Source organism: Diceros bicornis, chromosome 25 (genome assembly GCF_020826845.1).
Source record: "Diceros bicornis minor isolate mBicDic1 chromosome 25, mDicBic1.mat.cur, whole genome shotgun sequence".
NCBI lineage: Eukaryota > Metazoa > Chordata > Mammalia > Perissodactyla > Rhinocerotidae > Diceros > Diceros bicornis.
Genome location: NC_080764.1, coordinates 13254173 through 13267406, shown reverse-complemented (window position 1 = coordinate 13267406; position 13234 = coordinate 13254173). Strand labels below are relative to the sequence as shown.

The window sequence follows — 13234 nt, the reverse complement described above, 5'->3', positions numbered from 1 at the left end:
CATATTGTCTGTGGCTGAGCAAAGGAGGCTCCAACCCTAACGCACTCTCCTCATTCTCCAATCATTCTAATAAAGCCTCAAAGCCCTCTTCATCCTTCCTCTAGGGAAACAGGCATGTTCCACTCTGCTACTCATTCTGGGCTTCACCAATGCAAAGAACACAGCTCCAGCCCCTTCCACACTCCGCCGAGACAAAGTGGAATGTTCCCCTTTCAGCAAATGGCAAGGACTGTAGCGGTGGACCCGGACCCTGGGCAGTTAGGCACCTGTCCTTTGTTTCCCTCTGCATAAATGCCTGTGGTACCACCGGGAACAAATAACCCTGAACTCAAATCTCAATTACCATTTCCCACACACTCAAGGCTTCCTCCCGGCCTCTACAGGACTCCCTAAGAGTCAAAGCCAACAGCAAGCTCTCCCCAGGCCCATCAGCTGCCCCAATGCCCCAAGGGTGTGGTGGCCAGTCTCCCGCCTCCCCTCCCTCACCCACAGGAGGGCCAGCCCTGTACCCATTTGCTCCTCTTCTGGGATGCCCATAATCCTCATGGCCTCCATGGTCTCCTGGAACATGTCCTTGTCCTGCTGCCCAGGGATGGTGACGTGCCCATTGGACAGGAAGCGGTATTTGTTGTACGGCTCCAACAGGAGATCAGCTGTAAGGGGTGGAGGGCAGAGGCAGCTCAGTGAGGTAGTGAAAGCGGAGGCTCCCGTCCACACTGTGGCCTCAAAGGTTTGGGAGACTGGGAAGCCCCTCAAAGCCCTGAGATACCCCGGAAACTGTGGAGTAGCCAGGGATGCTGACTCTCCTCAGCATGTGAGACTGACACGCACAGAGCCCGTGAGAGCTTCAGGGCCCCAAGACCCACAGCTAGACATGCAACCTGCCCTGGCCCTTCCCTGGCGTGGTCAGAAACAGAAGGCCAAGTCCTCAGGATGGCCGGACAACAGAACTCATTCTCACTTCTCCTTCCCAACCCAAGGCCGGAGTTTTCATTTCCCAACTGGAGCGTGTGGCCCGACGGCACAGGAGCCCCGGTGGTGGGCAGCCCCCGCGTCAGGCTGGGGGCCCATCACTCACTCTTCAGGTGCTCCCCAGCCCCGGACAGGAGATAGTAGAAGATGTGGAAGGTGCGCTCCTCCTTGGCCTGGCGGATGGCACGGGATTTCTCCAGAAGATCTTTGCAAACATTGAGGAACTGTGCAAGCTGGACGGGGGCAGCCCTCCACTCTCCCCATCCCCATCAAAAGGAACTGAACTCCCCCAGGCAGAAAGAACAGCACAAAATGGCAAAATAAAACAAAAGCAAACTCCCTTGGCTCTGTCCTTCATAGGGTATAGCTCATCCAAGCAGCAGCTCCCACACTTGGGGGCCTCGTCTATTTAAGGGGCCCCCTTCTCATGAGACTGGAGACGAGAACACTCTCACCAGCATAGGCTATAATGCGGGTGTGGGGAGAAATGGAGTAGCAGCCACCCCAATTCCAGCCCTCTGGGAATCACACTGGATGGTCTTCAGTAGTTCTATCCCATTCCAAGCAGAACTGTATCCTGCCAGTAAAGGAAAACCTAGCTCTGAGTTGGATTTTCCATGAGCTTATCCTGGTACTCTTCCCGGTGCCACAGATGAGGTGCCCTAACAGGCCCGTAAAGGGGAAACTACAGGAATCAGGAAGCAGCTTCTTCTCCAACAAGGTCACTTCCCTCCCCTCCAGATCCAGACTCTTGGTACAATTAACCACAAGGATACAAGTCTCAATATTGGCCCCAACGATGTAGCCATTGACATCAAAGTTGATGCGAATGAATTTGCCCTAGGGAAAGACAACGAAGAGATCAGAGGCCCCATCCTCCAGCCCCCACCTCCAGCTGGTACAGCCTGGGGGGAGAAAACCACCAGACTGTGTCCCTGTCGGTAGCCAGGGCCCCGCACCCTGCATGGCATGGCCACTCAGGACTCAGAAGTGCCACACCACTAAAAGCCTGGAGCCAGGACCAGCTCCAGTGGCACCCAAGCACCTCCACAGAAGGAAAGGAGGGAAGCAGTGATCTGGAAGTGCTCCTCACTGCTTGATCTGGCCCTGCGTTCTAACAACAGGACCATCAGGGCGACCCTGAGGTAACTCCCCATTCCCTCGCTGGCCACCTAGGTTGAGGAAGCTACTTATGCAGGTGTGCAGAGACTGGAGTACAACCAGCCGACTCCACACAACAGCCCGGGAAGCACCAAGCCTGAAGCTCCCTCACTTCTGCAGCGCAAACACCCAGGTGGAAGGCGATACGTGCCAGAGCTGCAGGTAGGAGCCTCAGCCCCGCGAGCTGGGTCACGGTGGCTGCTACTCACAAATCGTGAGGAGTTGTCGTTTTTCACGGTCTTGGCATTCCCAAAGGCCTCCAGGATGGGGTTGGCCTGCAGCAGCTGCCGCTCCAGCTCGCCCTGGAAAGGAACCCAGAGGTGCAGTGAAGGACACGCAGCGGCTGGGGCTGCCAAGCCTGCTCCACCAGGCAGAGGGGATGGTGGCAGCGCCGTGTCTACACGCCCAACATGCCAGGAACGGAGGCTTCCGGATGGGCTCCAGCCACACCAGCCTCGGCCTGGTCCCTGTGTCATTTAAAAGAAACCTTCCCACCAGGCCTCTGGAAACCTTGATTGGTTTAAACTTACTTCCACGGACTGACCGACCAGCAGCCCTAGAAAAGGAAAGCAGACAGCTCCCCCAGCTCTGGGAACCTGGTACAACAGTCCAGATCAACCCTGGAGGACACAGGGTTGGAAGGAAGCACAGGAACCAAGAAGAGACGCAACGACACCATTCCTTCCCTGGGACAGTCTCCCTCCCAGGGACAGTAGCCTCCCTCTGCCCTCTTTGCCTCCAATTCCCACCCAATTTTTCTTTCCTTTTCATAAGATAAGCAGAAAGGGAACCAGACCCACAAAAGACACCAGCTCATCTCCTCCATGTCCTAATCAACACTGCATTTTCCTTGCTGGTCCCCCGACCTGCCCCCACCCCCAAGCCCTGCTCCCAGCACGTCAGGTATCTGATCATGGGATCAACAAGGCCCACTTTGGGCCTAAACTGTTTATTGATAACACCAACAAACCCTACTTGTGGTCTCATGATGCTTTGTGGTTGACAAAACACAGCCTTATGCCTTTTTATGGATCCTCATGATACCCAGGGTGGGCAAAACAGAGTAGCCCCATTTCACAGAAGACAAAACTGAGGTTGAGGGACGGGGAATGATGCGCCTGAGGTCATCCAGCTGCCAGCTAGCAAGCAAGTATTCGAATTCAAATTCTGTCTACCAGCTGTCAATCACTGCTCTATCTCCCACCCTGCTCCACCTGGGGCTCCAACCTGTCAGGTGAGATCAACTCTGGAAGCAGCCATCACCCTCCCAGCCCGCTCCCAGCCAGCCAGGTAACAACTGATACTGGCTGAGGAAAATACTGATCTCATTCACCTTTATACCTGGGTACCCTCTTGGGGGAAAGAACATCACACAAGGGCCAGGCAGGGTTTTGTATTTATTAGCAAGGCTGGAGTCAAGCCAGGATTTTACAGGAATAAAGGCTGCTGGAGAGTGATGAAAAGGAAAACTGGTGGCAGCAGAAGCTCCCAGGAGACTCGTGAACTGCAGCCTTGCAGGAACACCTGAGAAGACGAGCCTGTCTCCAGAGCACCGAGGATGCCCTGGGGTCTAGCTGAGCCAGGGCTGGAAGCCCACCAGAGACCAGAAGCAGCCCAGCAGACCCTGCTCCTCTGACGGCCATCCTTGACCAGGACTCCTCCCAGGGTTGGGAAGTCTTCTGTTCTCAGACCACACAGATAAGTGAAGGAGGGTCAGCAGAGCCAGGTCAAGGGGCAGGGATCAAACCCCAGAGCACTCTCTACATGTATGCTTGGCACCAGCGGTCACAGACCAGGGCTGCCATCCCGGGGCTCGGGCGGGCCTGGGAAGTCAGCCAAGCCAGCCCGCAGAGCCAGACTTGGACGGCGCTGCTCCCCACCCACTAGAATGTTCCTCTCAAAGCACAGGCTGGGCTGCCAGGCTGGCCGAGCCACTCCCGTCCCCGTTCCTGCAGACAGACGGGAGCGTGGCCCCCACCAGAGCCCGCCACCCGCCCCGGCTTGGAGGCAAAGCTCGGGCCTCTGTTTTGGAACCACACGCAGTTGCTGTGGAACATGGGACCGCCAGGCCAAATTGGGAGCTCCCTGCTGACAATGGTGATAGCTAACCTATGGGTTTTTCTTTATTGATGTCTAATTGGGCCCAGGAGAGACTTTTATTTTTCAATGAAATTTGCATTCTATGAAATTATGAGGTACTATAGGCAGCGTATGCTCATAAGATTTGGAATTACCCATCTGGTTTCTGAAGGGCTTCACTGGCCGGTGTTTCTGCCAGGGTGCTCCAACCAGTACATAAAAAACAGAGGGAGGGGGCCAGCCTGGTGGCATAGTGGTTAAGTTCGTGTGCTCCACTTCGGCAGCCCCAGGTTCGCAGGTTCAGATCCTGGACATGGACCTAAGCACTGCTCATCAAGCCATGCTGCGGCGGCGTCCCACATACAAAATAGAGGAAGATGGGCACAGATGTTAGCTCAATGCCAATCCTCCTCAGCAAAAAAAAGAAAAGAAAACAGAGGGAAGAAGAGGAGGAGGGGTGAAAGGTCACTGCTCAGACTATGAGTCTATCTGGGAAGGCCTGTCACCAAAGCTCTGCTTTGCCAACCTGCAGGCCTGGCCAAAGCCTGGCCCTCCCACAGCAAAGTGAGGTCTGGGATGTCCCAGGGGTGGTCTTGGGAGGAGCAGTGGGGTCACTGCCCCACTCTCTCACTCTCTCCCAGAGTGTGCCACAACAGGCCTCAGAGTACGAGAGATGCAAACCAAGTTCAAGTGCGTCTCGAGCCCCAGCTGTGTGTGGAAAGTCACTGTACAGCTTCAGGCAAGGAAACCAACCAACCCGGTCAACGGCCTTTGCAACTGAGGGCCTGAGCAGTAAACTAAACCAATCGCTCTGGTTGGATGCAGTTAGGGACAGGGTGCCCATCACACACCGCAGCCAGAGAAAGAGGAGGTGAGAAGCTTGCTCCCACTTATCACGCCCCGTGTGCCATCTTCTCCAAGTGCCCCGGGCTGCCCCTCTGCAGCTGGAGCCCCAGACGTAAGGCACATTGGTCTACATTCCTGCTCTGTCACTGAGGTCCTGCCTCCCGTCCTCCAGGGCAGGGACTCCGAGGTCACCCTCCCGAGATCCAGGGGCCTACTAGGTATTCAATAAATAGTTGGGAAATGGATTTTACTGCAAATTCAGAGATGGAAAACCACAGCCAGAGAACTCCTAACCTCACAGCCCTGTTTTTAAAATAGGCCTCCTAAAAAGAATGGAAAATGGGGGGTGGAGAGAGGGAGCAAAAGAAATTTTATTCTAAATATAACTCCTGACACCCCATGGAAAAAGACTCAGAATGTCTTGAGAAGTTTGGCACACGAAAAGTTACTTTTGGTTCGATTCCAGAAGACTGTACTCATTAGGACATTCTGCAGGACACACCCCAGGTCTGCATGCAGAGAGACACACACCGCTACTTACTTATATACGCTGCACACAGCTCCCCAGTAAGGGGAGCCACCAGACGGCACAGATCCCCCTGGTGGCTTAGGGGGACACCACAAGACACTGAGATTTCACAGGGAAGTTTAAGAGTGTGTGCTTGAGAGAAAGAGAGAGTACCACACGGGCATGCTTAAGACCGGTCACCCCCAACTCTGGGAAAGGCCAATGTGGGGCCTTCTGGGCATCGCTTCTGACCGGCACAGTGGTGGCAGGTGATGGGACCGGCCATCTCCATCTGGTCTGGAACACTGAGCACATGGGGCTCCGGGAAAGCAGATTCCATTCCACTGTGCCTTGCTCAGGCTTCTGCACAGGGCGTTAGAGCTGTCACGCTCGTGGGAGATTCTGGGCATGACCGGAGATTCTGAGAACAGCCAGGCGATGAGGCCGTACCCATTCTGCGGGAGTTGTCATTTCAGAGTGCACGAGAGGTCACTGTGTGTCACACCCAGCCCCTCCTCCCAAGACAGTCAGTGAGCTGAGCCTACGAGAAGAGTTCTAAGCTGCAGAAAGTGACAATGGTGTGGAGTGAAAAGCTGCTCAGAAAAAAATACATGATTCAAGGGCACACGATGGGCAGAACACGCATTCCTGGTGCAGAACGTGCAGTAGACGTGCAGCTCACCTAGCGAGGACACGGCTGCGCTCGACCACAATCCATCAAGGGGGAGAGGGGAGAAAAAGGGAAGTGAGACGACTTTCCAACTGCCCTTTCTCCCTTCGCTGGGGGGCTGTCCACCCAGAGGCATTTCAACAGTAGGGAAAAGAAGCAAGGATTCGACGGCCTGCACGAAATCCTTCAAGTCTCCATCATCTTGAGAACCAAGTTTTGGAATCTCTCTTCTGACCTCAGAGGAGGAGGCCACACAGCAATTAGCGGCAAACACCAGGAGTGCTCTACACAGACCCCGGTGGTCTCCAGTTTCCAAAGCAAATCAGAAAGGTAGGAGGCCAAGGGAGAAATGGTTGGGCTGGCTACCACCGGACCCACTCCCAAAACGGCCAAGCTGCAGCCTCAATGGAAGTGAGTCCAGCCTCTGCTCCATTCCCCAAGACACTCTCATTTTAAGCCGAACCATGAATCATTAACTCTCTTCCTCAGGAAGACCAGGTGCTCCCATGGGTAGGAAGGTCCGCACTCACCTGGTCTTTCTTGCTCTTGTGTGAGGAGGCCACGTGAGCCAGATACTGAATGACTTTCTTGGTGTTCTCCGTCTTGCCAGCTCCGGACTCACCCCTGCCAAGAGAGCCAAGGACGTTCTCAGGGGAGAGGTGGCCAAATCCTTGAGGTCTGTCCCCTTCCACTGCACACTCTACGGCCTACCATTCTGTTGGGCACCAAGGAGGGACCCAACAGCTAGTGGCGGAAAAGGGGACAGGCAAATGTATGCTAAGTTCTGGAATCCTCGCTCAGGCCATTTCCCAGGGCCCTCCAGGGGCCTGACAAAAGTAAACTTATATCCACTGCCTGCTCTGGTCACTTGGCAGCCTTTGCATCCAAATGTCTGAGGAACCAGTTTTAGGCAGCTGTTGACTCAGGGGTCAAAGGCACTGATACATGTTCCTTCGAAACTTCACTTGAAGGAATGTTCTGTACCATTAACTCCCTCGGCAATGGAATTTATCTCCTTGTTAAGTTCAGAGGATGAGAGGAGAAGCCCCAGTGTCTACTTCAATCCAGGTAAAGAAAGCCACTGCTCAGAGCCAGAAGGAATGTTCCAGAAGGACCAATCAGTTCCCAACTGCACTGTGTTGAGAAGACTCTTGCTCTTCCTCTCTGCTATAAACCCCACCCCACTGCCCACCCGCTCCCTTGAGGAAGGCGATTAAATCTTTGGCCTGAAATAAAGCTCATCGCGCCGTGGGACCATTGAGCAACAAACATATTACCTTAAGACCTGTCCCTTGGGGAAGGTCCGGGGCTTGAATTGGGCATGGAACGCAACCTCGGTTTTGGGGGGAGTCCCCAAGAGAAGAACAGATCAGGGGTGACACAAGGTCCCACCACCCACATCGAGACACTTACGTGCACAATATGGACTGGTCCTCTCGGTCTGAAACAAAGGAGACATCGGGTTAACTTCCACCAGATACAAAAGCCTCCCCCTCCGGCTTCTGAAGAACTGCCCATTTCCCAGCAGCACAAAGCCTCCAACGCTGCCCTTCCAGGGAGCTCTCCACACCAGCCGACACACACTGACCCTATGCCTCCCTCGGAGGAGGGACATTCGTAGGTGGCAGGGCCACAGGGCAGCTGCTCCCTCCTCCAGGAGCACAGACTGCCCACCCTCCATACCCGCCCCGCCCCTATGACACCAGAAACAGTTAGGTCTCTCCCACTACGAGAAAGCAATCTATGGAAAGCTCCCAGGAGTCTACCCTACACCAAGCACTAAGGTGAGGCCTGCCCCATATGTTTGTACTGGGGGTTGAGGCTGTTAGAAGTAAGGTCCAAGGCAGGTGTCTTAAATACTGTCCCCATTTAAGTAAGGAGCACGGGTTAAGAGGCTAAGTGAGGGGCAGGGTGGACAGGCTGGCTTTGCGACGGACAGCCCTGGGGTAAGACGCTGCCTCGGCCACGAGGCGTGTGAGACCTCGGCCACGTGCACAGCCTTCCTGGAGCCCCAGCCTCCTCCTGTGATGGGGGATAATAGTGTACGTGTAGATAACATTCATGAAAGCACCAGTGTGGTGTCTGGCATGTGGAAAATGCTCACTAATGTCAGCTTAGATGCAGCTTGGAAAGAACAGAAACTCATCAGAATCACAGCTTCTGACCAGTTTCTGTGACAACTTGGCATCAGGAAATTGCCAACTATCCCCCTGAGCTCTGTGACGGAAAAGCTTTAAGACCTTTGGGCTGATCCAGTTCAGCGCTAGGTGACCTCTTTTATGCAGAGGCTGAAAATACACTAATTTTTTTCCTTTTCACCCCCCTTCATCTACCACCCCCACCCCCTTGAAGTCAAATCAGCCTGAATCCAGGACCAAGTTACACTAATATTTGAGCTGCAGCGAGGTATTTAATTGCCAAGTCTCAGTTTCCTTATCCATAAAGTAAATGTGCTACAACTTCCTGGTAGGATTTGTTTGAAAAACAGAAATAACACATGAAACGGACTCAGCGTGGTACCCTGCAAAGAGAATGAACTGCACAAATGGCTGCTGTCTGTTGACTTCCCCATCATGAAGTCACCGTGAGTGGGTGGTAGTGGCATTGTCAGGGCAGTGGGAGTACTAGTTGAGGAGTAGTAGAGGAGTACTAGTTAGTAGTATTGGTACTGGATGGAAACTGACATTGGTGACCTGGAAGGACACACTCAGTGGCCCCACTGCCGGGCCAGGAGCCCCAGGAGAGTGACTCATGGCTTCCCACATGGATGGCCTCAGGAGGCGATCTAGCCATTCAACACCAACACACACCACAGAGCTAGACACCGGCCTCTTCGCGGGGTGAACCTCCAGCATGCCTGACCTCTGCAGCACATGGGGCTGGGCAATGACTACCGTGTCTTCCCCCGTCTGCGGGTCACTCAGGAGGGAAAGAGGGAGCCCAGACAGAAAGAAGCAAAATTAAACCTCACATCCAACACAGATGGAGCTGCCCCTGCCCCCTCTGCCCCCTCCCTCCAAGCCCCTAAGAAATACCAGCAGTGTGGAGCACGGAGAGAGCTCGGCCACTCACACCAACACACCCACAACCCGCTCACTATCGTGGAACCGCCCAGAGTGGCCCCAACCTAGCTCCCTTGTCTCAACTTTCCCCAAAACAGAGGCCTTCGAGGTCGTGTGGCAAGGACTAAGGCTGATAGCAGAGCCTCCATACAACAGTCAGGAAGGCAGAGGGAAGGAGGCAGCGGGGACTGGAGGCTGGGAAGACACGGCAGTTTCCATCGCCTGCCCCCTAAGAACGGTGCGGGGACCGATAAGGGTCTGGAACAAACCCCGCTGCAATCCCGGCCCTGGCCTCCCCCACTGCCCCTCCCGGGGCGGCCCCAGCCGCGGCATGTTTAGTCACTGCTCCACAAGCGGGCAAGATGGTACCTGCGCATGCTGGCAGGTCGGGAGGCAGCAGCAGGCCCACGCTACCATAAAAGGAAACATTCCCATCCCTTCCAGAAGGAACCGTTTTCCCAGGGCTGTCCAGGCCCGGGCCCTGGGATGGCTGGAATTCCTCTAATTGTGTGAGGAGGAGTCAGACGCTGAACTGCTGAACAACAGGAAGCAGAGGTCCCAAACACACGTGTGGGCACGCACACACAGGCACACGGGTACAGAGACACACACATACACACAGGGATGAGGACCCAGCTGCACATGGATACACATGCACATGGGTATGTACACACAGAGACACAGAGGCACGCACACAGTCACTTATGGACACAGGCACATGTACATACACACGCCTGTGTACACACAGGCAAATACACACTCCAAATTCCAAAATTCCAGACCCAGACTCATTGTATAACCTCCATGCACCCCACCATCCCCAGCTCTTCCTCTCCTCTGACCTTTCAGTTCCAATTCCCGAAGCCGAGTTACCCCTGAAGGCAAGTTACCACCGTCGACACAGCCTAAAAGGAAACACTCTGATACTTCATTTTACACTTTAAAGGCTCTAATTCACTTTGCCAGAACATTTATTTGGACAAAAGCTTTTGCAGAAGAAAACTGATGGGAGCCCTTTCTTATTTCCTCAACTCCTGTCCCCCCCACCTGGCACCCCACATCCACCTGGCTGCAGTGAATGACACCGTGGCCCCTGACATTGGGAAAGGTCTCTCCGCAGGCACTGTCGTTGTTTTGCATAAGCTCCTCACAGCAGTTTTGGTTTGTTCCTGAGCTCAGAAGCAGCTCTTCTGGGCAGTGGGATGGTTAGAACACTCAGCAACCAGTTGGCTCTCTGACTGACTCAGTTTACTCTGCCAGACCCCCGGTGCATCCCGGTGAGGACCCTCCTTAACACTCACTCCATGAGCCCTTCCCACACGGTCATCTCATGAGACCTGGATGCTCAAGAGCCTGGCCCACTCTGTTTGTTTTGGCTCAAGTCCTTATTTGGGCCCATATGGACTGAAGGTTTATTTGAAAACGCCCTTCCTTCCTCCACACCAGAGGAGACAGAAAGACACACAGGAACCCTATGACCCAGACCAGGGGAGTGCACCCACCAGAGACAGCCCTGTTCTGGGAAACAGGCTCCCCACGAGATGAAGGCTAGTCTGACATAGCCCCTAACCCCTCCTGCCCGCCCCTAACTCAGCGGGGTTGGGGTGGAGACAGGATTAGGAATCTCCCTGCAGTGGTTTTTGACTCTTAAAAGCAGCAGCAGCTTTCCCTCAGATAAAACCCTCCCAAATCCCCAGTATGAAGAACAGGAGATAAAAACCTCAGCTGCCTGCACAGTGGAGACAGGGTTCCTCCAAGCACACCTTAACAACCACTGGTCCAGGTGTGTGGAGCAGCGGCGGAGAGAAGGCTGCGTGCTCCAGATCCCTGGGCTCCTGTCTCCGCACTGCACTCCCCCTCGGGATGCCTGGCCCCTTGACCTCTCGGGAACCAGAGGCTGGGCCTGACCAGCAGGGCCACTCTGACCACTGAACGAAGTGGGTGCCTGCAGCCTGCGGTCCAGCACAGGTGCTCAAAAACACTGTCCTCCACAACCCCGCGCCCTCTGCACCTCCCCAGCTCTCCACTGCACGCCATCCTCGGAACAACAAGAAAGGTTTTAAGTTACATATTCAGTGATGAGGCCATTCTCTCTTCTGATTTTATTTTAACCCCACATGCCCCAAGGCCTTTCGGAGCTGATGCGGATGTCCAACTGGACAGGTGCCTCCAGCCAGCTCAGATGATCCAGGCTCAGGTGGGCAGAGGGGAAACCTGACTGCAGGTATTCACCCCGTGTACAGACTTATGCTGGGGGCCTTACCGCTCACTTCCTCTATGAGAGGAGCTGTCGATTCTTGTCCATAAAAGGCTACAAGGCTCACACAGCAGTGACATCAGCCCCGAAAGGAAGTACAGGAGGAAGAGAACGGACCTGGCTCACCAACGGCTGCTGCCCAGGGCTGACTCATCGCCTGCTCACAAGATAATGTCTCCCTAAGGTCCACAGAGCTACGCTCTCTGGGGTACACCTGGAAGAGCACCCTGCCCATGGCACCAGGCTTCAGGTCAACCAGGTTTCTTGAGAACTGAGATAGGGGTATGGGCCAAGAAGAAGGACAGCCAAGAGCAGTTCAGGTTGGGCGACACGCCTGCTTGGGGGGAGACCAACGAGACGACCCATGACAAATGGGCCTGCAACTTTCCACCACCAAGGGGTCTGCCTTTTATGAAAACTGCAGAGCAGACCCCTGGGCTGCTCACTGTGTGAAGCCTGGCTCCACGATGCCTGGGATGGAAAGCCTCAGGCTGTCTGGGGCAAACTCCTGGACCCCAGAGTTACTTCTCCCAAGACCTTCTGGTGGGTCTCGATGGGCCAAAATGCAAAGTATTTCACCACATACAAAACATGGAGAGACCTGTGGGTTCAAGCTCAGAACCTCGGGGCTGGGAAGGCCCTAGAGAGCATCTGGTTCCACCATCTCTGTCTAGAGGTCAGGACACCGAGTTCTGAGAAACCCAATGACTTCATCAAAGTCACACAAGCTGAGCCAAGAACCCAGGCCTCTGGATGCCTATTTCTCCCCCATCGAGAGCTCCTACAGGGGAGGCCACTTTGCACCACCAGTAGTCCTGCCTCAGTGCTGCAGAGAAAGGGCCATCCACACTCATAAAGTGTCACACGGTCTGGCAAGCTGCCTGTTACTTTCTCCAAAGCCAGCCCAATTCATGAGCTTGGGTTACAAGCGCTTGGGAAGCAGAGGTGAGAAAAAGCAGGTGCAAAATAATGCTTCGTGTTAGCTGAGGCTGCAGATCACCGAGCCTCAAGGGCCTTGTGTCATGGAGCCTCTGGCAGCCTGCCTGGCAGTCAGCCAGCGACAAGGCAGGCCCCACCAGTGGCTCCCAAGCGCACAATGTGGTCATCAGCAATGTTCTCTCCAAGGCACAGAGGTAGACCCAGACCAAGGAGATGCTCAATCAGCAGCAATTCAAGCCAGAAGTCAGTTGGACTCGACCCAGTGCCTCCACCCACACATTCCCACAGGTAGGGTTGTGGTGTGAACCCTGCTGAGGAGGCCCAAGTCCCAGTTACAGGAGGCAGAGAACAGGCAGCCCTCCCCGGCCAGGCACCCGTGAGAGTTAGAAAGAAGCCCAAGGGATCGCTCTTAACTTTCACTATGTCAGAGGACAAGCGAGGCCCCAAACAAGTCCTCTCGTCCAAAATGCACCTGGCAGCTCACACAGGTGAGCTCCCAGCACGCAGGCAAACCTGCCAGAAACCAGCGCTGGCTGTTCATCCACCTTTCCCACGGCGGGGCTGGGAGCGAGAATGTTCTCCACGTGGGGCTGCTGCTGAGGCAGCTCTCACAGGCTTATCAGGGCGGAGGGAAATTCAAAAGCCACATGTGAACACTGATGACCCACAGCAAATGCCACCAGGACGCTGGGAATAACCTGACACCCCGAGGTCAGTTCTTCCTTGCTCTTGAACAATAT

General features: G+C 54.7%; 1 protein-coding gene across 1 annotated transcript in view; it reads right to left on the bottom strand.

Moving 5' to 3' along the window:
* The window catches only part of MYH9 (myosin heavy chain 9), a 92352-nt gene that overhangs the window by 35282 nt on the left and 43836 nt on the right, over positions 1–13234 (bottom strand). The window contains exons 4-9 of the mRNA XM_058568440.1: positions 7650–7677; positions 6767–6860; positions 2343–2435; positions 1749–1812; positions 1079–1177; positions 510–653 (exon numbers count right to left, since the gene is read on the bottom strand). Of these exons, the coding sequence (XP_058424423.1) occupies positions 510–653; positions 1079–1177; positions 1749–1812; positions 2343–2435; positions 6767–6860; positions 7650–7677 (522 nt within the window). The remainder of the gene's footprint in view (positions 1–509; positions 654–1078; positions 1178–1748; positions 1813–2342; positions 2436–6766; positions 6861–7649; positions 7678–13234) is intronic.